Source organism: Thamnophis sirtalis, unplaced genomic scaffold (assembly GCF_051295495.1).
Source record: "Thamnophis sirtalis isolate CommonGarterSnake01/CBP01778 unplaced genomic scaffold, rThaSir2_p1.2 scaffold_2, whole genome shotgun sequence".
Taxonomy (NCBI): domain Eukaryota; kingdom Metazoa; phylum Chordata; class Lepidosauria; order Squamata; family Natricidae; genus Thamnophis; species Thamnophis sirtalis.
In genome coordinates, this window is record NW_028261382.1 from 70076323 (window position 1) to 70101677 (window position 25355).

Below are 25355 nucleotides of genomic sequence, written 5' to 3' on the forward strand. Positions count from 1 at the left end.
GGATCAGTCTTCGGCAGCTCCTGCATACTTGATTTCCCAACCTTATGTAACCTTACGTGAAAATAAATATGTTCTCAAAATTCTGACCCCATTCACACCAGGCTGCCTGCCCACAGCCCTCAACCAAGAAGAGTTTGGACAAGGAATGCTTTCCGGAATCTCCTTGGTGGGCGAATCTGTTCCTGGGCTGATCTCCTTCCGCCTCCCTCTCTCATGCCCAAAGCTGCTCTGATCTCAGGAGAGCCAGGCTCAGCACCAGAACCAGAGGTCAACCGTCCTCCAGCCCACAGCAGGGCAGTCCTTTATTCAGTCAGGGTCTACCATGAACCACAATGTGCTAAGGCAAGGCAAGGCAAGAAACAGCTGAGAGCTGAAGGCCTTCCCATTTCCCCGAAGGAAAGGAGTTCCCTCTGCCTGTGAGGTCAAAAGATTAACTTTCCTTCTTGACAGATTTCTCGCTCAGTCCCCAGTGAGTCAGCTTCCTGCTTGGCTGGTTCTTCCTTACTCATCTCAACCCTCGTTCTACACATTGCCTGTGCTTTACTCAGCCGCTGGATGGGAGACACACGTGGAAAGCGATTGCCAATTTAAGGTGCTTCTGTCCAAGCTGTGGGCAAGAAGGGCATATGCTGGAGGGCTCGAAAGGAAGCCCCTCTCCTTGCCTGACAGCCTTTCAGACCAGAAGGATCCCCCACCTTCCTTTTCAGCACAACAATTCTCCGGGGGTGGGGGTGGGCTGGCACCCATCAGCACAATCACACCAAGAGACTCAGATGGTAAACAATAACAAAGGCCAATAGCAGCTAATTGCTTTTTCTACCAAGAGAATAACAAATAGATGCCCATTTAGATGCAGAAGAGGAGAAGGTGACCCAGCCAAAGTTGTTTTGGAGGCTGTTTTGGCTATGAAGGTGTGTTGACCTGGTTGGGGGGGGGGGACACACCAGCACTAATTTCTGGGCTCTTCCCAAAGCAGCAGATTGCCTTGAGGTCAGCCCTTCAAGTTAATCCATGCAGGAAACCAAAACCATCAGTACTGGTATTTCTGCATCCAAATGGCATCTATTTGTTGTGTTCAACAGACATATTTTTAGAGAGCAGAAATACGTTAGTCTCATTTTAGTGTTAATTCCTTATTCCTAGAACTCCAACATACAAATTATATCTTATAATGATGCCTCAGTTATAGCAAGTCTAATTTATAACTCAACAACCGTAACGATGAAATAAACACTGAAGGTAAAACAGGGTGCGTTGCATTGTTACGGTTCTTAACAGTGATAGTCCAGGCCCAATGTTCCGGATTCTAATTCAAGGGCACTGGGGGAAATCAACCAATGGGGAAGAGAAGCAGAATGAAACTCTTTCCCTTCTCTCCACCTTCTGGATTTTGGGGGACGGAAGGAAGGGTGTTTCTCCCAAGGCAACCATAGAGGCCCTCCAGACTGCTCCTGAACTGCAGGTGGTGGCAATACCAGCAGGAGATGCATCAGAACCTGAAGGCTGAGTTCCAAACTGAACCCAAATAAAGTTGCACAACCTAACAGAGCAAAGGATGCTAAAATTCTGAAGCAATCCATCAAGGGAAATTAGGATTTTCTTTTCTCAAATACAATATTTTCTGAAGCCTGATTTATAAGAATAACTGGTAGATGGATATTTTCTCCTGCTCTGCTACAGATTACACACTCCGGCAGTCACAGTTTACATGTTTGAAGTGACTCGACCTTGGGTGAAATTTTATCGCCCTGCGGGTCATGCCTTTCTCCAAGGGCAGATTGCCCGCAGCCCTTCAAAGGAGAGCCCCTCCTACACCCTGGAGGGCAGCAGTTACAGGTTCTGCCTGCCTGGCAGCCGTACGAAATGTGCACTGCCCTTCCTGCCCCGAGTCTGGCCGCTCTGCAGCAAAATCAAGCAGGACATTGCCTGTGCAAAAGGAGATGGCCCTCCCTCCTCCATTGGGGGGGGGAGCATACCAGCACCTAGGTGTGCACTGCACAGACCCCCAGGGGGAAAGGGGCTCCAGGGCACAGCGGAAGGCGGAGGCTCCTCCCCTTGGCCAAAGGAGCTTGGCATAACTTCTTTTGGAGGTTACTGAGAGAGGTTTGTGGGCATTCCTGATGCCACCTCATCAGCAAGGGAGGCCTGTGCGAAAGAGGGACCAGACCCAGGTTGGAAAAACTAGTCCATGACATCTTCGCCAATCCCTCCACTGCCCCACCCCCATCACCCACACACAATGCACAATAAGTAGCACGGCTGGTTGATTCCTCTGGCTTTGCTGCCCTCCCTCCTTAGCTGGGGCAAAATGTCCACCAATCCTAGAGCTGCAGTAGGAAGAGGGCGGGTCCAGCCCCTCTGGGCCACTTCTGCCTCCCCCGCCCCGTCCCGTTGCCATGCCAGTGCAATTGAGTGGGGGGGAGGGGAGATGGCAAACACAGGGGCCCACTTTTCTTTAGGATTCCTTTCCCTTCCCTGCCTTTCTCCACATACTCCCCAACAGGGCTGCTGAGTCCCCAGATAACCTTTGAATCCCATTAACATCAAGGAAGGAGGAGATGCTTTTGGGAGGAGGAATTGGGAGGTTTTTAAAAGGTTTCCCATTGCTGGAACCCTCTGACTTCCTTCCAAGGAAATGGGGACCAGGGCCAGGAGATGCTGCCGCCCCAAGGAGGCCGCCGGGGATGCATCCCAATCAGGAGGAAATCTCAGTGAAGGAAGAGATGAGAAGAGATTCTAGGAAACCACTGCTGTCACAGAAGGAGTGACTGCAGTTGAGGGCAAGGCTGGGTGCGGCACCGAGTTGCCCAACAATGCTCTACTTTCCTTTATTGAGAGTATTTGTACGGCCTCGCGCTCTTACAAAACTCCGGATGGCTTACAACCTATGAATAAAGCCATCCTTACCACAAATAAATCCAACAATGGAAAAGTTGGCACCACAACCACATTTTCCTGATGCAACCCATAACTTTCTCCCCCCATTCGGACCTTAGAGAAGATGAAGCCGAGCCCTTAGGGGGTGGGGGGAGGGCACAGGAGCTCCCGAAGTTTCCTTGGAAGAGGCCCAGCATCTTGGCATTTCTGGGAAGGGCTCCGCGGGAAGGCCCCCTCCCCACCTTATGCCTCGACCAGCGCCCCCGCCCCAGCCCCTCCTGGCCTCCCCATCCTCCCCGTTTCAGGCCCCGCCCCTTCCCGGGCCTTGGGGGCCTCTACAGGGGAGGCGGGAAGTCCGCAACCTCTTTGGAGACAGCCGCGGCCGGCACTCGCGGACACCACTTTGCAGGAGAGCGAACTGAAGGCGGGCAGCGGGCGCCGCCCAGGCGAGCCTTTCGGGCCCCGCCACCGGGAAGCGCGGGGTGATCCCGGGGACCCTTCGGGGCCACGGCTGCCGCTCGGCATCTTTCGGGCAAGGGGAAAAGATGCCAGCGGCGTCCGGCCCGCCTCACTTCAGGCCCGGCCGGGGCCGTCCTCGCTAGGGCTGGGGGGCCAGCGGCCTGAGCGCGCCGGCTCCGGGAGAGGCTCCAGGCGCAAAGGGCTCCCCGGCCTTTCCTTAGGAAGTTTCTCCCCGCCGCTTCTTTAGACGAGCGAGGGAGCGACCCGACGGGCGAAACAGTCGCTTCCCGCGCCGTCTGCCCGCCCGGCCGCCACGCTTGCCTGATGCCCCGGCCGCTCGGAAACCCCCCAGCCAGGTCCCAGAGAAGTGGGGCTGCCGGGCGCCTTTCACGCCCCTTGACCCGCGCCGCTTCTTCAGCCACTGTCCTCGGGACGGAGGCCGCCTGCCTTTGGATCGCTGCCCGCCCTGCCCCAGACGCAGTCGCGGGAAAGCGCCGGCCCCCGCCAGACCTTTCCCCCCAGAGCCCCGGGAGCGCCTGTGCCGGCGAGGCGGGGTCCGGCGGCGCTGGCGGGGAGCAGAGGAAGCGCGCCCGGCCCAACCCACGTGCTGCCCGGCCTCACCCGCTGCGCCTGGTCGTGGTGGAGCTCAGTGAAGAGGTAGGCCAGCAAGTGCGAGGCGATCATGGTGCCGGTGCCGTCGACGGAGGCTCGGAGCCGCCCAGCCCGACGCGGAGGAGCCCGAAACAGCGAGCGGAGCGGAGTTGGGACGGCGCCGGCCGGACAAAGTGACTCGCGAGCCACGCCGGCTAATCAGGCATCCCGGCCGGCTTCCGCGTGACGCGCCCTGCCCGCCGCCGCCCATTGGCCCAGGGTGGAGGGTGTGTGCGGGGGGGGTGTGGAGGGAGCGGCTGTTCCGGGGGCCGGGCGGAGAGGCTCAACCCCCCCACCCCGAGGGCGCCTTGCCGCGTGTCTCACGGCACGTGCGAAGGGAGCCGAGCCGGGGCCTCCTGCCCGCCCTCTCGCTCCGCCAAGGCTCGGTGCATCCCTGCAGGACAGCACAACTCCGGGGCGCTGGCGAGGGCGGCTGCTCCTGCCCAGCGGAGAAGGCTCGGCCGGCGGGCGCCGCGAGGAGAGCCGCGCCTTTCGAACCTGCTTGCGTGGAAGCAAGCGCAGCCCGGGCAACGTCCGCGGCGTCTCCCGACCGGCCTCTCTGATCTGTCCCCACCGCCCCTTCTCCGCGTGCCTGGCTGATGGAGGCGGCCTCCCGCCCTCGATCCCAGCCGGTCGAGGCTCCACGCGGGAGCCAAAGGGCTTCCTTCTGGCTGAAAGCGAAAGCGAACCTTTGTCGTGGGCCGGAGCAGCTCTGCGCGCAGCTGAGCTCGTTTCCTTCCAGCACCGGTTCCAAACCGCCGAGCAGTTGAAGCTGGTTCACGCAGTTCACGTTGGGAAAGACGTTCCTGTATCTAATGCTAACTAAACCGAGTTTTATAATAATGTATGTATTCATAATTTGAAAAACTAACTCAGCCAAAAGAGAACTGCCTCTAAAACCTACGTGCAGGGCCTGGATTGGCAATCACAGGTCTCCTTCCCGCTTGGCAGAGTCGGTGGGACCTTGGAGAGAAAAGCTGGGAGTCCCATCTATAACTTAACTTCTGCACATGACTCACAGGGTGAACAAGAGCTTAAAGCCTGATTTATGCTCCAGAACTCAGCAGTTGTCTGACTTTTGAGATTTGAGAAAAGACCTGATGGGGGAATAGATTAAGTCTTCCAAAAACACATTCAAGATTGAAAAGGATCTTGACAGACTTGAATGTGCACAAATTAAGACCACATGAGTGATAACTCTTCAGCATCTCTCATGTTGGGTCCAGTTCTGGTCGCCACCATAGAAGGATGCTGAGGGCCGGGAAAAGGGAAGAGGGCTGAGTAAAGGGACATGAAAAACTGACTCTCCTCCCAGTGTCCATCCAAAATGGCAGCATGTGCTCAGGATCCTCCCTCCCTCCTCATTGGATTATAAGCGTGGATTTAGATGGGTGTCCTGCACTCTAAGGGGATGCCAACCTTGGCTGGAGGTAGAGAAGCCAGGGGGCTGAAGGGGGCAGCAACAGCAGCAGCACTTCTAGTCCCAGGGAACCTCCCAGGCACCCGCTACAACCCTTGCTCCTTTCGACCTTGCTCAACGCTTGTTCCTTTAGAGCAGCCCTGGGGCTTGCTTAATAACATCCTCCTCCTCCAGAGGACAGGATATTTGGGGCACAGAAGTCTTGGCACCCACCACAGGGCGGAAAGGGCTGCACAATCACTTCTTCACAGGAAGAGAAAGTATTTGGTAAGTGACTGAGAATTGCAAACTTCCTTTTCAGAGGGGAGGAGAAGGAAGGTGGTAAGACAGACAAATGTGCTGAAGGAAAAGAAAGTGCTAGAAGGGGAAAGAGGATTGCACCATTTCAATCAAACCAGATGCTATTTAACTCATTTCCCAAGGCAGAGTTACAATTTCCATACTTTACACTCATATGGCTGAGCATTATGGGAGATCACAGGTGTGGAAGGTGTCAGCATGTCTGTCTGTTATTACCACCTGGTTGACAAGATGCACACCCAGAGTAGAGGACAATTTTATGCCATTGAAAACCAGGAGCAAGAATTGGTGACGTAAATTTAATTATGAATGAATGAATTAGATAAGATTATATTGCAGGAAAAGTGATTTTTTTCATCATTTTGAATTACAAGCCTTTCAGATAATTAACAAATCTCCCATCATTGATGCCTACCTTTCTAACCTGCATAACTGATGGGAATTGTAGTCCAGCATGAGTTGGTCCAATTAACTCTCCTATCCAGCTCCAACAAAATGTTCCCTTTAAAACATTTATGTATTTAACCTATCCAGATTCCAGTTAACTCAATATAGCAATAGCAATAGCAGTAGACTTATATACCGCTTCATAGGCCTTTCAGGCCTCTCTAAGCGGTTTACAGATAGTCAGCATATTGCCCCCAACAATCTGGGTCCTCATTTTACCCACCTCGGAAGGATGGAAGGCTGACTCACAAAAACCCATGTTCGATGTTGCCCCATACGTTGTCATCAGGCTTTTGCAAGAATGTTTTTTTTGGGGAAAGGGTGTGGATGAGGCCCTACAGTATTTAATATCACATCTGTCGTAATCAGTACTGGGTTGTTTTCCACACACACACTGCGTATGCCTGATTGCAACATTTCTTCCATTGCCACTGCATATCGCAAAACTGAAATTTTTGTTACATAATTTTTCTGCGGAAAATTTTCAGGCGAACAGAAGTGCCAGATTGTGCAGTGCAGGGCGAGAAAACTGAGCCTGCCCTGGGGCCCCCCAGCCAACCCTATGGCCACAACCTCAGCTGGAAACCGAAGCCCCTCTGAGGAGTGACTTGAGGCTGACAGCTTCCCAGGAGCTCCAAGGCTGCCTCCCAAGGGGCCCAAAAGCCCCTCTGGATAGGCTAACCTGAATATCTGGGCTTCTCCTGCCCTCCAGGGACAACAGAGGGGCTCCCTGCACAGCCAGTCTTCAGCCCCCTCCAGACCTTTAGGCTCCCTGCAGGGCAATGAAAAATTCAAAACCATGGCAAAATATTCTCCACAATTTATATGAATGAGAACCTGGTAGACCCCCCCATCCCTGGCAGCCAAGGGAGCAGCAGCCAAGGAAGAGACCCTAGGAGCACCTGGGAGAGCAGCTGCCATGAAGGGCTCGGGAAAGAGATTCCCTCCCTGCAGAGATCAAGACCAGGCAAGTACTGGGATTCTCTATGGAGCCTCATTCATGAAAGCAAAAGTTGGACCTTGAAGAAGCAGGGGGAAGGGGAATAATATTGACCCTCTGCATTTCAGAAGACTCTTCTGAGAAGGCTGTGAAGGGCCAAGAGAGCCAACCAAAGCCATAGGACCAGAGGTTTCACTCAGGCCCCAATCACCTGGTTACATGGCCCTGCTTGATGTGAAGACCCAGCTCTCCAGAGAAGGCTCTGGGAAGGAGAAGAAGAGGACCAGCAGCAGCCAGGTGGAGGCTCTGTGGTGATGAGGCTCCCTCGTAAGACCCAGAAGAGAGTCGTTTAGGGATCCTCCCCGTAAAGAAAACCTTTCTATGTGGATGATAAGAGTCAAGACCAACTTGACAGCAGGTAAAAACAGTCATTGTAAGTGAGATTTTGAAGTTGAAGCCCAACTGATTGAGGAGAGGAGGAAGAGGAACAATTGCTTCTCTTCTTAAAACCCCAAACATGAAAACCTACCTGATCAAAGATGATCTGCTCCTCGGCCTCTTCCCTGCCCTCCATCCTCTCCAAGTTCTTGGCCACAGCTGCAGGTGATCTGGAGCTGCCCTGGAGTCCTGAAAGCTCAGCAGGACTTGAGCCTGGGAGGGCGGCTCCGGGAGCATTTATGGGGCAGCTGGCAGCGGTTGACTGAGGTCACCAGCTGGGTGAGGCTGAGCATGTTGCACAGGCAGATAGAATTGTGTGCCTTGAATCCAATGTCCGGGTAAGGAGAGGCTGTGCCCAGTTGCTGAAAAAGGACTTTGGACGCAATACCTCAGCCACAGCTCTTCCTCTTGGGCAGCCACTGCCGGGCTCCCTTCACTCAAGCATCCTCAGCACAATACAACCTAGGAACGGCAGGGCCTTTTGTTTTTTAAAAAAAGGAAGCTGATTTTCTTTTTCTTTTTTTATTACTGTGATGGATTGCATTTGAGTGGTTTTAGTGAAAGAGCAGCATGTCATCGTCAGAACACGAAGGAAGATTGTGGTTGTCGCTAACATTGGGCCACCTGCCAAGGAGTGCCCCTGTTTGGAGCCGCTTCCTGATTCTTTCCTCCTCGTTTTTTCCTTTCCTTCTGCTGAGAGCCAATGGGGAGGAAACGGGTTTGTCCCTCTGCTCTCTGCAGGCAGCCCTGGTTTTAAGCGTGGATCCCTGAGAAAGGACAGGCGCTCCAGCCTCTGGGCCACCTGAGCTCCTCCAGGTTAATAAGACTTAAAAGAAATCAGGGCTTAATACTTAAGCCTCAATAAGACTTAAGGAGAGTAAAACACTGTCCTGCCCAAAGAGAGCCCGGCTCTGTTTTTCTCGGCATCTGGTTTCTACTCTGGACAGTTCTGGGGAGGTTCCCAGCAGCCGCGCAGCCCTTGTTCCCAGCATGTGGCATTCAGAGGTAGACTGCCTCTGGGCATGGAGATCTGTAGGCATAGTTTCAGTTTACGCAGGCTGTCTGCAGGTTGCCCACTGGCAGCAGGGGGGCAAGTCTCTTGTGTATGCACCCAGGCCCTATATCAGCCTCACTCCAAGTACACCCACTTTATGTATTATGCATTTCTCAGAGGAGGAAAATGTTTGAGAAACCGACAAATGGATTTCGGCACAGAATTAGTTTGTGCATTGTAGCTAGCCAATCCTTTCAGTTGAAACAGAACAAGCCCCTTTAATATGGGATGTGTGAAGAGTGACCCAACCTTCATTTATGAAACACTCCTGTCCTGGGCCCCCATTCCTCTCCTTTGGAAGGAAACCCAGGGTGTCATTTTAGACTTTAAAAAAGAGAATGCTAATCTGTTAAGGATGAAGTGCAGGAATACGGACTCCTGGGAGTTTTCTCCACGCGATTTACAGTTTTTCCAACTTGCACAGAAGACTTGGTGCTTAGGCGGGGGGGCCTCAGCCAGGGGACACTTTGCGGTACTTGGATCGGCCCATCTGGCTTTCCCTGAACCCAGAGCCAGGCCCAGGGGAGGGATGCCTTTGCTGCCCATTCTGCTCCCAGCTCCAGGCCAGGTGAGACAGGAGCGCCTGGCCCTATGCTGGGCTCTCTCCTGCAGCCACCTCCTCTGGCAGCAGAAGCACCTGGGCACCTTTTGGCTGGCCGCTGTTTCAATAAACCTGATTTCAACCTTGGTGTGGAGTGGGTGGGAAGGGAGGCAGCAGCCAAGAAGAAGCAGGAAGCGGGCAAGAGGCAAGATTCCCACCCACCCCCCTGCTGAGTCAGTGCCCTAGACGTGACGTGACCTGAAGCACACGTGGGGCGGGGCTCCTGTGGCCTTCATGGAAGGAGCAGGGGAAAGAAAAGCGGTTTAAAGCGGAGCTGAGATGCTGCGCCGTTAATTCCCTCCTAGGGAGATTAGATGGTGGGGCAGAAGAGTGCGGGAAGGGAGGGAGGAAGACACTATCCTGACATGACCTCCCTGAAGGTAGGTGGGATCAGGCGACCTAGGAGCAGGCCAGGAGAGTTGCTCCATCAGCTGGAACCTCTCCTGCCCCCGACATGCTTTCCCTCGGCAGCAGAAATCCTACTTTGTGTGGTTGCTGGGAATAACAGAAGCCACAACAGGGGAGGGAGAGGACACTAAACCACACAGAATTGGATGGTTTGCACTGAAGAGGAGGGGCAGAATCACCAGGGGAAGCATGTTATAAGCATGCATTAAAATCATTTATTTTGGTACATTGGAAACCTGAAGTTTTTCTATTAGGAATTATGTCGGTGAAATACAAAAAAGAAATACAATATCTAATACTACATATACTTACAGCAGCAAGGATCACTTTTGCCCAGAAGTGGAAAAACAAACTAACCCCAAATGAAGATGAAATAATAAGAAAGATTATGGACTGTGCCGAAATGGATAAATTAAGAAAGAAATACAGGGAAAGGAAGAATCGGAATTCTACCAGATGGAGGAAAGAAACAAAAAGCAATGAATGAATATAATAACACTAAAAAATAATAGTTATAAGTAAAACAAGAGGGTCAAGATTGGTGAAATCAATTCAGGACGATAGCTGGCATATAGTCTGTAGAACAAGAGAAAAAAGGAAATGATATGAAACTATATGGGTTTGTGGAAATATCATCCCCAAGAAAACATAAACTGGGATTTGAAAAAGACACCTATAACAATACAAAAAGAAAGGGAGGGAAGAAGGAAGGAAAGGAGAGGAGGAAGGAAATAGAGAAGAGAGGGACAAAGGAAGGGAAAGCAGTGGAAGGTGGAATGGAGAGAAAGAGGAGAGATAGTAGGAAAGGAACAAAGAGTGGAGGAGAGGTAAGGAAAGAAGAAAGGTAAGGAGAGGTGGGCGGAAGGGAGAGAAAGAAGGAGAGGAGGGAGGAAGAGAGAGAAAGAAAGAGGGTAGGGAGAAGAAAGAGGGTAGGCGTAGGGGAGAGGTAAGGGAAGGAAGAAGGGAAAGTAGAGGAGGAAGGAAGTAGAGAAGGATGGGAGGGAGAAAAGAAAAGAAAGAGAAAATAAGGTGGTGATACAGCAGGTGCTAGGGATGGTAAACAAAGCAATCCAAACTATATCTTATAACCTTTTAAATGGAATAACAATAGTATAAGAATGGCAAAGAAAAAGAATAATTATGTGAATGTATACCTATAATTGTATGTAAGAGAATAAATGACAGTAAAAATATAAAGCACAATATAGGTAAATAATATTTGGTTATAAATAGCTGTATAAATAAATATAGAATTGTACATAAAAATGGATAATGAATAAGGAGATTATGAATGCAAGATAGAAGGGAAAACACTAACTGCAAAGAAACCGATAGGGAACTACTGTATGATATATGATGGAACTTATTGTTCCTAAGTTGTTTTAAGTTATGTGTCTGTTTCTGTTGATGTGTTTGTGTGTATAAAATAAAAATTTATATATAAAGAAAAGAAAATCATTTATTTTGGGATCCAAAAGTTTCTCAACCTTTCTAAGTGAGCAGCAGGCAAACCCCCTCCCCCGTCACTATTGCTTTTAATACTGTAGTGCTGGCAGATCTGGTTTCATTTTGCTTTTAGAGGTTTCCCTTTTGACTCTGTCATGCTTCAGCCTCACATCCTTGATGAGAAGTTCCAGGAAGCCTACCTGGAAGCCTTATCAAGGGACTCAGGCCAGCAGTTGATTCAGGCTTTACTTCCCTTTCCTGTTGCTGATAAATTACCGCTAGCTAGAAAGTTTTGCATGCTTAAGGGTGAGGAATGCAATAGTTTACTTGAAATTCAGCATTTGGCTGACCAATTCACACTTCGGCCAAGAATATTGTGACTATTTCTACTACTAGACTTTTCTTCCTGCAGAGTGTGCTCTGTGTGTGTGTGTGTAATGCGATTCAAGTGTAGCAAGCAAAACCCATTTCAAAAGGATGGCTGAGAGAGAGAAATCCACAGAGAGGACTGGGGATCCCAAGCAGAGGCAAAAGATTTTGGGGGGGGTGGGGTGAGGGTGGGGTTGAAGGGCTGTGTTTGCCCTGGGCCCCCAATGAGGAAGATGCCCTCCCTGCATCCACTTTCCTCTCCCCGCGCCCCCCCCCAACCCCATCAAAAGAGCTGCCTGTGCTGAGGGAGGAGACCAGAAGGCCCAGCTCCCCTCTGTCCCTGTCCTTTAGGCTGGGAGGGGAAACTTGTCTGCTGTACTCAGCCTCCCAGTCAGGCCCCTCAGAAAGGGACCACGGCTCAGAGAAGCAGCCCAATACGAGAGTTTCATCTTTGTCTTTAGAGGTTGTTTTTGTGGTGTTCCAAAATAGGTCATTTCGTTTACATTTGAAAGGTTCTTTTGAGAGTCTATGTGAAGTGGGGTTGGTATACACAAAATAGCCTCCCTGCATTTATGTGGGGCTTTCTGCACCAAGCAGCCTCCCCCCACCTTCGCTCCCTCCTTGGGCCGGTCGAAAGTGGCAGCATGGGAGCACCTGGCTGCCCAGGGACGTCTTCCAAAGCAGAGGTGATCCCAGCAGAAAAGGGGCCCACACACCACTTCACAAAGCAGAGTGCAGGGATGGGTCCTTCCAAAGGAGGCAGGCAGCCTTGCACCCAGCTGGATGCCCATGACAGCAAATGCTCACCGGTGGGTGCTGAAGTCTGGCAGGTAGCCCACCTGGCAGTCCTTGTGCCAGCAAGGTCAGAAAATGGCACTTTTGACCGAGATCAAAAAGAAGAACGGAGAGGCTGGGGACTAGGGGCACCTGCAGACGTCGTGCATCCATGTCCTCCATAAATGAAGGTTTGCGAGGCATCTTCGCACCAGAGCTAGAAGCTCGTGCAGAGGAGTCCAAGAGAGCCTGCCAAGACTTGGGTTGAGAAATCCTCAACTGGCTGCCTAAAGGGAGCAGCATTCAACAGCTGCCTCTGCAAGGGGTTAAGAGCTCTGACCAAAAGGAATCGGCCTTGAGGCCGTGGGATGCAACATCTTCCTAATGACCTAAAAAAGAGGCTGCGTGCCAGATTTGCAGGCAACACAAAACTAGGAGATCCGGCTAACCACGATGACGACAGAATGAGATTGTAGTCTTAATTTAGACTACAGATTGAGAAGATTAAGACTTGTTTCAACACATGTAAGGAATTCTATTTCAGGACACACAAACGATTTGGGGGATTTGTGGCCTGGAAGCACAACAGCAGACTTGGATGTGGACTCCGACAACCAGTCGAACGTGACTCTGTAGCGGGAGACACGCTAGAAGGGTGGATGCAGTTTTGGGCTGCGTTATCCCCTGGAAAAATGCCCCAAGTCCTCCTTCCCCTCCCCTCTACTCTGGGGAGACTCAGCCTGGAGCACCCTGCACGATTTGGGCAGCACATTTCCAGGATTCTGGCCGGCTTGAAGGGGCTTAGAAAAGGCGAGGAAGGTGAAGCAGGACCTGCCCTTGGAGGAGAGTCTGGAGGAATTGAAGATGCTCAATCTAGGGGAAAGAGGAAGGAGGGGAAAGTGGATACCAGGGTTCAGGCACTTCAAGGAAGCTACCATGAAAATAGTAAGACTTATTTTCCAGGCCCCAGATACCAGCACCAGAAGTAACAGGTATAAGATTCCATTCAGATACTGTATAGGGAAAATTTTCTGATGGGAAAGTCTGATCACCAGTAAAATGGTCTCCCTTGGAAGTTGCGCATTCTCTATCCCTGGAGGCCTTAAACAGATATTGGGCAGCTACATCTTGACAATGCTACAAATGGATTTTTCCACTCACTACATGATCCCTCTGGTGCCTTCCAGCATGCCTACTTACTCTCAGGTTTCAATTCTGTGTCACTTCCTCCACTTCTTCCACGTTCTTTTCCCAGCCTTGAAAGTCAGAGATATCTGCTCAGTGAGCGTGCAACAGATTTGTCTGGTTTAAGCACAGTCAGTTCTTCCATTAGCAACTTCAGCCATTATCGCAATTTTGCAGAAACAAAATGGAAAGTTTTGAAATGTCTAAACTATAGAATTATTGTGGTCATCAGGTTTCCTCTGCTGCGCCATGCAGAGATCCAGATTCAACTGTTGGGGAGGGCTTCCATACCCAGGACTTCCAATTCCACTAACTTAAATCCGTTATTCCACGTGTTGTTCTCTCTTCTCCTCCTATTCCATCTCACTTTCTTTTTCATTGTCTTCCGTTCAGCCAGGCCCAGTTCTTGGAAACCACCTGCAATTCTCTTGGCAAGGTATTCAGGGAGTGGTTTGCCACCTTCATAGGGGAGAGAGAAACTGAAAGAGGCTCAAGGTTAAGACTTAGGATGACTGGATAAGGGTAGTAGGTAAGTGTCATCTAATGAAGAAAAGGACTAGGGATAATATATGGTGGGACTCCCCCTCCTCCCTCAACACTTCCTCCACAACCCCAGAAATATACTGGTTAGGAAAAAAAGAAAGAAATTTGCCCAAAAGCTCCGCTTTGGCCCTCTAAAACAGCCTCAAGCAAGCCCCCTGAATGAGACTAATGTTCATGAATGGAAACAATCTTTCCTTCATAAAGCTGGACCTTCCCTATTCACTAGGAAAACGCAGCAGCAGCAGCAATCTCCAAATAGGCAAAACAACAGAAACAAGCCAAAACTGATTAAATCAAACTGATATGATTTGACTAAGGAAACAAATACTGAGGATTAACATTTGCCCCACCTTGGGCCAGTCAAAATCCTGAGTGGGCAAGAAATAACATTAATTAAATAATAAAAGACACACACACACAAACTCTGAAATTGCAAAACACCAAAAATATATAAAAACTCATCAACTCACGAAAGCAACTGGTCCGCTGTCCCAGAACCAATGGCTGTAGTTGGTCATCAATCAAGGGCACTTTCTTTTCAAGGGGCCTCTTCTCTCTTCATTTGTGGCCCTCTCATTTCTCTCTCCAGCCAACCCTTCCTACAAATACAAGGGCAGTCTTCCGGTAACTGAGTGGCTATCAGAGAGGACAGAGCAGAAATTGACTTTAGTCTTCAAAGCACCACAGGAGGACAGGATGAGCAGTAACCCCCATGGACGCTCATTAAACAGAGATGCAACCTGGAACAGAGGAGAAATTTCCTGATATTGAGAATAATTGATCAGTGGAAGGGATTCCCTCCAGAAGTTGTGGGTGCTCCATTACTGAAGGTTTTCAAGAGGAGATTGGACAGCCGTTTGCCCAGAATGGTATTGTCAGCATTCCAAATATCATGCAGAATTAAATCAGAGTCGAAGGCAAAACTATGCTTAAAATTCCAATTTAATAAGACAGGCATGTTGGCATCGTTCTGTGGGATTCCAACTCTGGAAGTTACATCAGAATCCCACCCAGTTAAAAGTTCATGATCTTGTCCCCACACCCACAGTTCATCTCATGGTCCAATCTTCTTCTTCCACGCTGGCATCCATGCCCAGCTTCTTCCGGTCAGGTGTACTGGTGCAGAGACAAAGGATGACCTTGCTTCTAGTAAAGAATGAAAAACAATACATTCCACAATCCTACTCCTTCTATTCCCCCCTCCCATTGACTATTCTTAAAGAAACAGCATAATAAAATAAGAGAAAGTATGGCAGGCCAAAATTCTAAAAGGAATATAAATGCAGGTGTCAACACTCCTTCATTGGATAATCAGGAAAGAAAACCACAAGACTCCATTGATAGAAATCAAGTGTATTTTTACTAATTATAAATGAACAGAAGCGTACCAAAGCGAAGACTGATTATTTAGGCGTGAAAGCAAATGTTATATAGAATAACCCATTCCCTTCCCCTTGGCATCCCAGTCACAGTCCAATCATAATTCTCCCAAGTGTCAAGTGCGAGATAACTTCGAAAGGCATCACCAAGATGGAATGTCGGTGCCGTTGGCCTTGGCGGGAAACCTCCTCCGCATGCGCAGTAAGACAGGCAGCAGAAACTCCAGAATCTTCCTCTAGCACAATTAGTAGTCCCCTCCCAAATACCATGCCCCCCCCTCCCCGTTTCAATGGCAGCAGCAAAGCAGAGGCTGACAGCAGGCCTGACAGATATAAGGGCTCCTCCTTCCCCAGGGACTTTCAAGGCCTCTTCCAACCCTTTTATTCTAAGCTCTAAAACCTGACCCTCTTCTTCCATAGTATCTTTTAGTCTCTCCACAGATGTGCATGTATCTGTTGACACCACTATTAATTGTTACTAATGTTAATATTTTCACAAATATCCTTCAAAACGTCCAATGTTAGAATATTTTGTATTTGTGCTCTTCAAATTTAATTGTAAACTTTAGTTTCCTCTAGTGTCCAATTTTTAAAATCTTTTTTTTAATCAAAACAAAATTATTTTTCCATGGGAAAATTCTTTATGAAAAAGATCCTTGAAAAAGTGCAGAGAAGAGCAGCAAAGATGATAAAAGTTCTGGAAAGTAAATTGAATGATGAATGGTTGAGGGATCTAGGAAAATCTAGCCCACAGAAGAAAAAGGATCTGGGGACATGATAGCTGTTGAAGGAAGTTATCACCCAGCCCTCTCCCAGAAAAAATGAAATATCCTAGGAAATATTGAAAAGGAAGAAACATATTTTAAAAGAAAGAATAGCTGCCTGCAACTTCCTGCCCATCCCCCTTTGTCAATGAACCATTAAAGCCTGAGCTAGTCCACTTTAAATAATAAAGAGTTCTCCCTTTCAGCTGCAGAGTGATGAGATTAACGCATGATAATATTGGCACTTTACCCAACTCACCACATGGCATCTGAGAACTCAACCAAACCTGGATTCAGCCTAGAGAGTTGCCCCTGCACGGCTCCATGGGAGTCTGACAACCAATCAGAATACAAGATCAAGATCAAGATCAAAGGCCAGAGAGGGCATAAAACCAGGGACTCAGCTTCTCTTCCTTCCTTGCCTTGCCTTGCCTTCTCTTCTCCACCAACATTGAAGAATGTGATCACCTTTTCTGTTCAGGACTCAAGCCATGTGGTCCTATCCACCATTAAAATCATCTCTCCAAGCAGCCTCCATGTCTCCAGTGTCTTTTTCCCCACTTGAAGCCAAACCCAGAAGGACATTTCTTCCAACAATGTCTTATAGTACTCGAGAGCAGTGATGTGCGGTGAGGGTTACCGTTGGTGAGGCAAGAGCGCAGCAGCGGTGAGAAGCAATGTCCCTGCCGCTGTGTCCGACAGGCGTCTCGCGTTTATGACGGACATAAACGCGAGACACCTGTCGGACACAGCGGCAGGGGTGTTGCTTCTCACCACTGCCACGCTCTGCCGCCTCGCCCCCCCCCCCGCCTCCTCCGTCCCCGCCGCAGGACTTTCCAAAAGACTCGGGCCACTGAAAGTCAGTGTCTGACTTTCTATGGAGAAAGGCACATGGAAATCCACAATTGCAACCCGACACATGCTACCGGCGGAGCAAGGACTCTGGGGAGCTTTTCCACCTTCCCCGATTGAGCTAGGGGAAAAAACCACGCAAAGAAATCGAAGGTGTTTCTCCTCCGCTGCCAGAACACCGCGCCCCGCTGACCCGGGAGTGCTGACAATAAAAGAGCAAATGTGAATATAATTGACTTCCTTGATAAGGAAGTCAACATGCCTAACCTCTTTTATTATCTGGTTAGCAAACTTCATTTCTCCCATCTCCAGAGTAGCACAAGTTGGGCTTTTCCAGAGAAAACTATTATCAGGCTCTGCTCACAATATACACAGAACCACAAATCAGCCCCAATCCTATTTGAGCCTCCCGTGTGGAGTTGTCACTTCTTGTGATGAGCAGTTCAAAATAGGATCATTCCCAGTTTTCTGGGTTGAGAAAAATCAGGTTAAGCCAGTAACACTGAGGAAGAGGGGCTGAAGAAAACCAGAGAGCAGGCAAGGGGGTCTTGAGTGAAAGCTCTGACCCATGGAAAGGCAGACTGTGCAGCAGTTGGCCAGGGAGAAATGGCCAATTGGGCAAGGCTGCCTTTTATGCTCTTGAGTGCAACAGGTAGTAATGGGGGGAGGTGGGCTGCATCCAAAGCTTGGCTGGCTGTGTGTGAAAGTGGCCTGGAGCCACTTGTGACAACCCCCCTCCCAACTCAGATAGTCCTTTTTTAGCTTTGCCACCACATTGGGTGACTCTCCTGTGCCCCTGGAGGGTCCCATCCATGTTTGTACCACCTGGCAAATCAAGGGATTAGTTTTGGGGGGCAGGTGAGGGCAAAGGGTAAAAGCAGCCTCGTTGCTGACACAAGCGGTGGGTTGGCTGGTTGCCAGAGAAGCCTGGGGGGGCCTTTCAGGGTTGACTCAGCCTTCCATCCTTCCGAGGTGGGTAAAATGAGGACCCAGATTGTTGGGGGCAATATGCTGACTCTCTGTAAACCGCTTAGAGAGGCCTGAAAGGCCTATGAAGCGGTATATAAGTCTACTGCTATTGCTATTGCTTTGGGAGTCTTATGCCCTGCCCCTCCCCCCTCCCCCCATGGCACTTGCAGGCCAATCCAGTAGCAGCTGGGCCTGGGGTGGGGGTCAGGCAGAACGCTGGGCCCAGGGGCCTCAACAGCCTCTTCCTCCGGGGGGGGGGAATCTTGGCACACACACAGCCTCCCCAACTCCCTCCTCCTCCCTCCTGAGTTCCGAGGGAAGAAAAATCTGCTCCCCACAGCAGCCCCCCCTTGCCAACTGGGACCATGAGCCCTCCAGCCAGTGGGGCTGATGCCACTGACCCCCCCCCAACTCTCCCCCCCCCCCTGAAGCCTCTAACCTCCTGCTGGCTTCAAGGGAAAGTTTCCCCTGAGGTCTCAAGAGCCAAGGTGGCGCAGTGGTTAAATGCAGCACTGCAGGCTACTGCTAGATCAGCAGGTCAGCGGTTCAAATCTCACCGGCTCAGGGTTGACTCAGCCTTCCATCCTTCCGAGGTGGGTAAAATGAGGACCCAGATTGTTGGGGGCAATATGCTGACTCTTTGTAAACCGCTTAGAGAGGCCTGAAAGGCCTATGAAGCGGTATATAAGTCTACTGCTATTGCTACTGCTATTATTCCAGAGAGAGAGAAGCCACCGGTGGGGAAAGCAGCAGAAAGACCCGGGGATCAGCAGCTCTGATGGGTCCAAATGGCCCAGGGGCCAAAGGGGCCTCACTGGGAAATCCAGCAGGCCAGACAGGCTGTGGATTATGGTCCAAACAGTGTTAGTTGCTCCATTGGGGTCGCCATCTTGACTTTTCTGATTGTGCTTGCTTTATCCTTAGCACACACTTACTTTGCTCCTTTAATTGGCTGGAGGCCAAACACCTGGCAGGCTGCTGATTTCAAGCAGGGGGGGGCAGTGGGGGGGGCGGCTTCAGTTCAGCCAAGATAATTGTGATGGATGCAGGGAGGGGCTGCAGCAGCTCCCAGCATTCCAGCAATGGCTTCAAGGTGAAATTAGGTCCAGAGGAGCCTTAAAGGCCCAACTCTGGGAATGGCCTCTGCTGGGGAGCTTGCAGGCCACTTGGCCCCCTCCCTTCCTCTTCCATCCCTTCCCCCTTAAGAAGCTCAAGGCAGCGGCAGCTGGGAGCCCTTTTTCCCCCACCTGTGCCTGGCTCCCATGATGAAGGGCTCTGCTTTGCAATATAGGGCAAGCATGGCCCAGGAAGCCTCTGGCGAGGACTCCCAGCAGCTGCCTCGCCTCTTCCTGGCCCCTCCAGCTGAAGCCCTGGGCGAGATCCTAAACAAGCAGTTTGGCCCCCTGCCTTTCATGGCTCCCATTACACGGATGAAGAGGAAGCCATCGGGCTACTATTACTCCACTGAGAACCGAGAGCAGGTCCTGGGCCGGAGACGGGCAGCTAATGCCAAAGAGCGAGAGAGGGTAAGCAGGCGTGGGGAAGGGCCCCACTGGCTCCCCTGGCCCACCTTCCTCCCAAGAAGAGGCCCTGGGTCAGGCCTCAAGACCCTTCTGTTCTCTGCTTGCAACTGGTTGATGGGGCTGAGGGTTGTCTAGACAGGCAGAAAGCAGATGCAAACTTGCCATGTGTCCCAGCATTCCCCAACCTGGCCTTTTCCAGATGTGTTGGGATGGCAAGCTGGCTGGCTGGCTGAGAAAGGCTGAGAATTGCAATCCCTACCCATCTGGAGCCTCCAAGGAGAGAGAAGGCTGAGTTTGAAATCCCTGCTCCCATCCCATGGGAAGAAAATCCCCAGCCCACCCCCACAGCTCCAGGCCAGCTGAACCCCTAGGAGGAGCCATGTCTGTAATCTGCCTCTGTTGCGCTGGAAAGAAAGAAGAATTGAAAGATTCAATGTGCTGCTCTTCCACACTTGCCCCCAAGGGTCAGGGTTGCCTTCTCCAAACACTGGTGCTTATCTGGCAACTGTGGCCCTAATGGAGGCAGAAGCTGTGTGGTAGGAGGGAAATGGCCATGTGTGTAATTGCATGGGGAGGCTCTTCAAAAAGCATCATGAATGCCTAGATTGTCCATCCTCTGAAAGTTCCTCAATAAATGATTTCTTCATTATGCCTCCAAAAACAGGCATTGCATTTGCACAAGGTGGGTACAATTTCCCCCCAAGTTCTTAATTCCCAAGAGCTGGGAAGAGATGGTCCCCCTGGAGGCTTGGAGAAGTCTTTCTTAAAGTTGGCCCCCAAGAACCTCTGAGTGGCCCTCCAAATCAAAATAATTTGTTAGATAGTGAAAATGTTTCCAAAAAATAAAACTTTTCTCATTATTTTTATTTGTTAAAGTTTTTTTCATGGAGAATATTTACGTTGATGCCTAATGGGTTTAATATTATTTTTACATGGTTCAAATATTTTACAAATGAATCATTTTAATTAAAGGTTGCAACAGTCATGTGGATGGACTTTTTGCCATGGTGGAGGTGATAGACACTGGAATCAGACCCCTGAGGGGGGGGCTTGGGGTCAGCCCAGTTCTCAAGAGAAAGGGGCAATAAACAGTTCTTGTTTGATCATGGTTTGTTTGTGATTTATCCAATAAGATGTAATTGGATAGAGTCACACAACCACTTATTTTTACTGTCATTATGTGCAAACCAACCAGCTCCTCTCCAACCCTGTTCAGCTGAAGACTCTAACCAAAGCAAGAGTTGTGAGGGAGACAATGTAAAAGAGACACTCATATGTCTTCAGCCTGACCTGATGCTTCATTACAAAAGCATTGAGAGAGACAGCCAACATTACCTATCCTTAAGAATCTTGTAAAACTATGTTTGGCATGTTTTTAAAACTGCCTTTTAAACTACAGAGCTAATGATTCTATTTGTCTCTTTTAATGAAATTGCCACAGGCCACATTTCTCTCTCCTCACACACAGACAAGTATCAACAAGACCGACAACTGACTCTCATCACCTCACCTCACCTCACCTTTTTTGTCTTGTTTAGATCAAGAATCTGAACAGTGGTTTTTCCAAGCTGAAATCAATTGTCCCATTGATTCCAAAAGACCGGAAACCAAGTAAGGTGGACATGCTTAAAGCCACAGCTGACTACATTCGCCTGTTGCGCTTGATTCTGAAAGAAACGGGAGGGCTGCAGGTAGGCCTGAAACTGCTATCTTGCTAAGATACCATCCGCTGAACTCCCTGTCTGATCCTGCCCTGGGGAATAGGTAAAGACTCTCTTTTGCCAAATTCCAAGCGACGGAGACTCTTTTTCATATATGCACTTTTATTTATTTTTAAATGTAGCTGAAAGTGCACTTTTTGCTGATTAAAAGCTTGAAATAAACATGATGACACAACAGTATCAAGCAGCAAAATCAGAGTGAAAGTGTGCCCAGTCAGCTTCCAGCCCTCCAACAACTCCCACCCCCAAGAACAGACTAATAGGAAGGGGAACTGTTAGATTGGGTAATGGAAAGGCATTGGTGGAAACCATTATAACAGTTGCTAGTATCTAACAGGAACAATCCGAGGCCCTGTGAATATGTGACTTTCCACCCCAAAACTGGACGTAACCCCTGTGACATTCCAAAAGTTGCTTCTGGATTATGTCCGGTAAAGCAAAAATGAGACCCAGATTGTTGGGGGCAAGAGCCTAACTCTATAAACCGTGTAGAGAGGGCTGTAAAAAGCACTATGAAGTGGTATATAAGTCTAAAGGCTATTGCTATTGTTATTTTGTCAGCTGCGAGAATCCAGTGTTCAGCAGAGTGATGGCATGAGAGAAGAAACTGTCCCTTTAGTCTCATTGCCGTGGCATGCAATGCCCCGTTGCACTGCCCCCTGTCAGACTCCTGGGCTGCACCTGGAATTCTCTCTTCTTCCTCCTCCACCCTCCTTGGGCTGATCAGCAACAGCCCACCCAAGATAAGGAAATGGCATTGACTGCACAGATTTAGAGGTTGGGAGCAACCGTCTCATTTCCCAAAGTAAATGGCGCCCCTCTGAAATGTTCAAATGGCATTTCCACACCAAGCCTGAATCTTGGAAGTCTGAATGCACTTCCCCCTCCTTCGCTTCATAAGAACGAGAGAGCATCTTTTCCATGATACAGACTCATGCTTTCTTCTCAGCTCCAGGCCCTCTTCTCTGCCCATCACCTTGGTGGCTGCTCTTCCTCCTGGCCCTCAAAGTCAGGTGGTCTTCCCTCTTGCAACGGTGTGCAGGAATGACCTTGGGAGCCAGCCAGGAGAAAGAGCTGCTGGCCGGACAACCAGTGTGTAAATCTGAGCTGTCACCCACCCACCCACCCACCCCTCCAGCAATCCTGAGCTGCTGAGAAAGGAACCGCCCGAAAGGCACCCTGGAGCTTCCCAGGGAGCATCTGCTAGCTCTTCCCTCTTGAGCTGGGAGTGGCCCTTCCAGCCAAGTGATCACCTTCCTGCTTTCCTTAGGGGGAAGAGGTTGCCAACGGTCCCCTTCCTGGGCCAGTGGCGGAGCCCTCAGAGAAGTGCTTACCAGGACGCATCCAATCCCAGCGGCCCAGCTGTTACATCAAGACCGAGAATGGCCTGGAGCTGGTGTGGACCAATCAGATGATGCAGGCCCCTGTGGGCACCTGGGGGGAGACCGTTCTGCCTGCTTACATGGGGATTGTAGAGCTTCACAAGAGTGAGTAAATTGGTAAGACTTCATCAGTGTTTTATCTCTAGATGGGTATGCAGAGAGTAACAGATTAGCAGAGTTGGAAGGGACTTTGCAGGTCATCTAGTCCAACCCCTTGCACAAGCAGGAGAGGAAAAGGTGTGTCCTATTGATTAGAGCTGTTAACTAGGTGAGCATGAGAACTAGTAACTTAGTTTTGCTCCATTAATTTTAGTGGTGCATTTTAATCTCTGCTTTTAGAGATGGCTTGGCACACCTTGTAAGCTGACAATAGTGTCCTGGACTTGACATCACTGGTTCTCCTGAAATATAAAGGCTCCTCCCCCCAGTCTTACAGATGATGGTCGGGTCCCTGACCACAACTAGGGCAGCCAGAAAGCCCCCCCCCATTTCTCATGACTGCAGCAGAGGAGGAGGGACCTTTAGGGATCCTCAAGTCTCTGATCACTAAACGGAGACCCTCTTTCCAGGCTGACTTTCTCCTTAGGCCCATTTCAGATGCTCAGCCCAGCCGTCAATGGACATCTCAGTTAGGCAGATGTCACAACTGTTTTCCTTTCAGTGACAAAGAAGGCAGCACGCTAGCCCAGGCATTGAAGCACCAGCCTAGTCTAGGGCTGGACACAGGATGGGGTGAGACCAAGGGCAGCCAGTTGGCATTCCTGGCCTCTCTTTGAGACCCTGTGGCAGGGGGGCATCTAAGTCCATCTTTGCCCAATGGGCACAGGTAGCAGGAGAACGGGCAGTGGTGGTACGTTGCTTTTCCTGTCCCTAATACCTTTATTTCCATTTATGTCTCTGAGGGGGGGGGGTGCATCAGTTCTGAGATTCAACATTTTAACCTACCGGTTCTGTGGGTGTGGCTTGGTGGGCATGGCAAGGGAAGGATACTGCAAAATCCCCATTCCCTCCCAATCAGCTGGGACTCTGGAGGCAGGGCCAGCCAGAGGTGGTATTTACCGGTTCTCCAAACTACTCAAAATTTCCATTCCCAGTTCTCCAGAACTGGTCAGAACCTGCTGAATCCCACCTCTGGTGTGCATGAATGTATTGAACGGGAGTGGGGATGTCAGCAGATCCAAAACTTTAAAATACTTGTAAGCAAAACCAGAACCATAAGAGGGGAACTTGTGACCCAGCAGGACGTTCCCTGCCAGTAGCCCCAGGCCCAGCCTCACCGGGCCCAGCCTCCTGAGCAGACGAGGGCCAAGAGGGTGTTCGGGAAACCTGCCTAGCCTGGACTGGAAGGCCAGAGCCTTCCCTTCTGCCCCTTCCCAACAATCATCTGCCTGGGATCAGAGGGCAACTCAAATTGGTCTTTATTACCGTAATTGCAAAGGAATGGTCCATAGAGTGCCAGGGCTGGGAGGCACTTTGCAGGCCTTCAACATCAAGGCCAGGACCAGCCCTCTGACCAGGGGACGAATCTTCAGCCCATCCCAGACAAAGACCGAGGGAGTAACAGCCCGTGCTCTGGAGAGCTCTCCTTATTTTGAGTACTGAGATCTTCCCTGTGACTTGTCCCACCGTCTGGCACCACAGAAAATCAATCCACATTCTCTCCCTCTGTGGCCTTTGAGAGCCTCCCTGACTGCAACCTCTCTGGGCTGCTATTCCCACAACTCCTGGGAACAGATTTCACGGCTTCACTACACACCGTGGGGAAAACTTACTATTTTTAGGGTGATCTTGAGATCCCAGATTGCGAGAAAGGGAGCAGAGCTTCTGTCAGCCTTTGCTGTCTCTTGACAGGCATGATTGTGATTGGCTGCCTTATGCCTCCCATCTGAACTCCAGGCCCAGTGCTGATGGGCTTTAAGGCAAACACCCCCCCACCCCCACCCCCGTGATTTGGTTGTTCCTTTTTGCACCATCATTCTGAGCTCTTTCATATCCTTCTTAGGATGACCACGTGTGGCCTCAGGAGATTAGAATAAGGGCATTGTTTCCCAAGACCGGCTGTAGGGGAAATTACTCTTTGCCTTGTAGATTCTTTTGGCAATTTTTAATCCAAGGCTTTTAAAGTGCAAATTTAAACATAGTTTTGACAACTTTGTGATTTAAAAAAAAATCTGTGCTGCTACTTATATGGTCCCTCCTTTATAGATAAAATAAAACTATTTACTTTATTCCATATTTTTTCTATTTTTACCTATCGTATATTTTATTTTAGTTTGCTCTGTAGAGTGGCCAGAATTTTTGTGTGATAGCGAGCTGTATCCAAAAAGATTAACCCATATATGTAAATTGTCTTTCAGAGACCCATTTATGAATGAACAGAAGATCTCTTCATCACACTGAGCACTTTTTCTTCTCTCTCTTTTATTTTCTTCTTCATCAGCACTTCTTTGGTTTAAAAGTTAATTAAAGAGACACACTAAGTATTCTTGTTTTATATTTATAGAATCACTGCAAAAAAAATCACTGAGGCTGGAAAAGCCTTCAATTTACTGAAATACCTATGAGTTCATTCCCTCATATCTTAAGAGCCTTTAAGAAGTCTTTAAAAAGTCCCAACATCTGCTGCCCTCTTGTGTTTACTGGCTGGTTAATTTTTTGGGAGGCAACAAAGTTTACCCAAATATCCAGCTTCACTTAATTAGGACCTCACGGTTAGCAGCAAGTCAGTGATTAGGGCAGCAAAGCTTAACCCAGTAGCCTATTTTCTGCCAGTCTTATCACAAGCAATGGGGGGAAATGACCCCTAATACTCCTTCCTCCCCCTATTTCCCTCATCACAAACCTGTGAGGCGG

General features: G+C 49.7%; 2 protein-coding genes across 4 annotated transcripts in view; one reads left to right on the top strand and one right to left on the bottom strand.

Moving 5' to 3' along the window:
- Nucleotides 1-8342, bottom strand: part of LOC106541043 (hexokinase-2) — a 29588-nt gene extending 21246 nt beyond the window's left edge. Inside the window, exon 1 of one of the 2 annotated variants that reach the window (XM_087705971.1) lies at nucleotides 7624-8342. In XM_087705971.1, the coding sequence (XP_087562097.1) occupies nucleotides 7624-7668 (45 nt within the window). In that variant the 5' untranslated portion in view covers nucleotides 7669-8342. Of the gene's footprint in view, nucleotides 1-3957; nucleotides 4152-7623 lie in introns of those variants that run through there. The other variant, XM_087705970.1, reaches the window with a different exon arrangement.
- Nucleotides 4228-24985, top strand: FIGLA (folliculogenesis specific bHLH transcription factor). Of its 2 annotated transcripts, none has more exons than XM_087705972.1 (4): nucleotides 4228-5674; nucleotides 20938-21090; nucleotides 22391-22607; nucleotides 24860-24985. In XM_087705972.1, the coding sequence occupies exons 1-4, from the start codon at nucleotides 5375-5377 to the stop codon at nucleotides 24871-24873; spliced, it is 684 nt and encodes a 227-aa protein (XP_087562098.1). In that variant the 5' UTR covers nucleotides 4228-5374; the 3' UTR covers nucleotides 24874-24985. The 2 variants fall into 2 exon arrangements, with proteins under 2 accessions (XP_087562098.1, XP_013911858.1); XM_014056383.2 differs by lacking the exon at nucleotides 4228-5674 and adding an exon at nucleotides 19175-19402 and having other exon boundaries at nucleotides 22391-22619.
- Nucleotides 24986-25355: the final 370 nt, after the last annotated feature.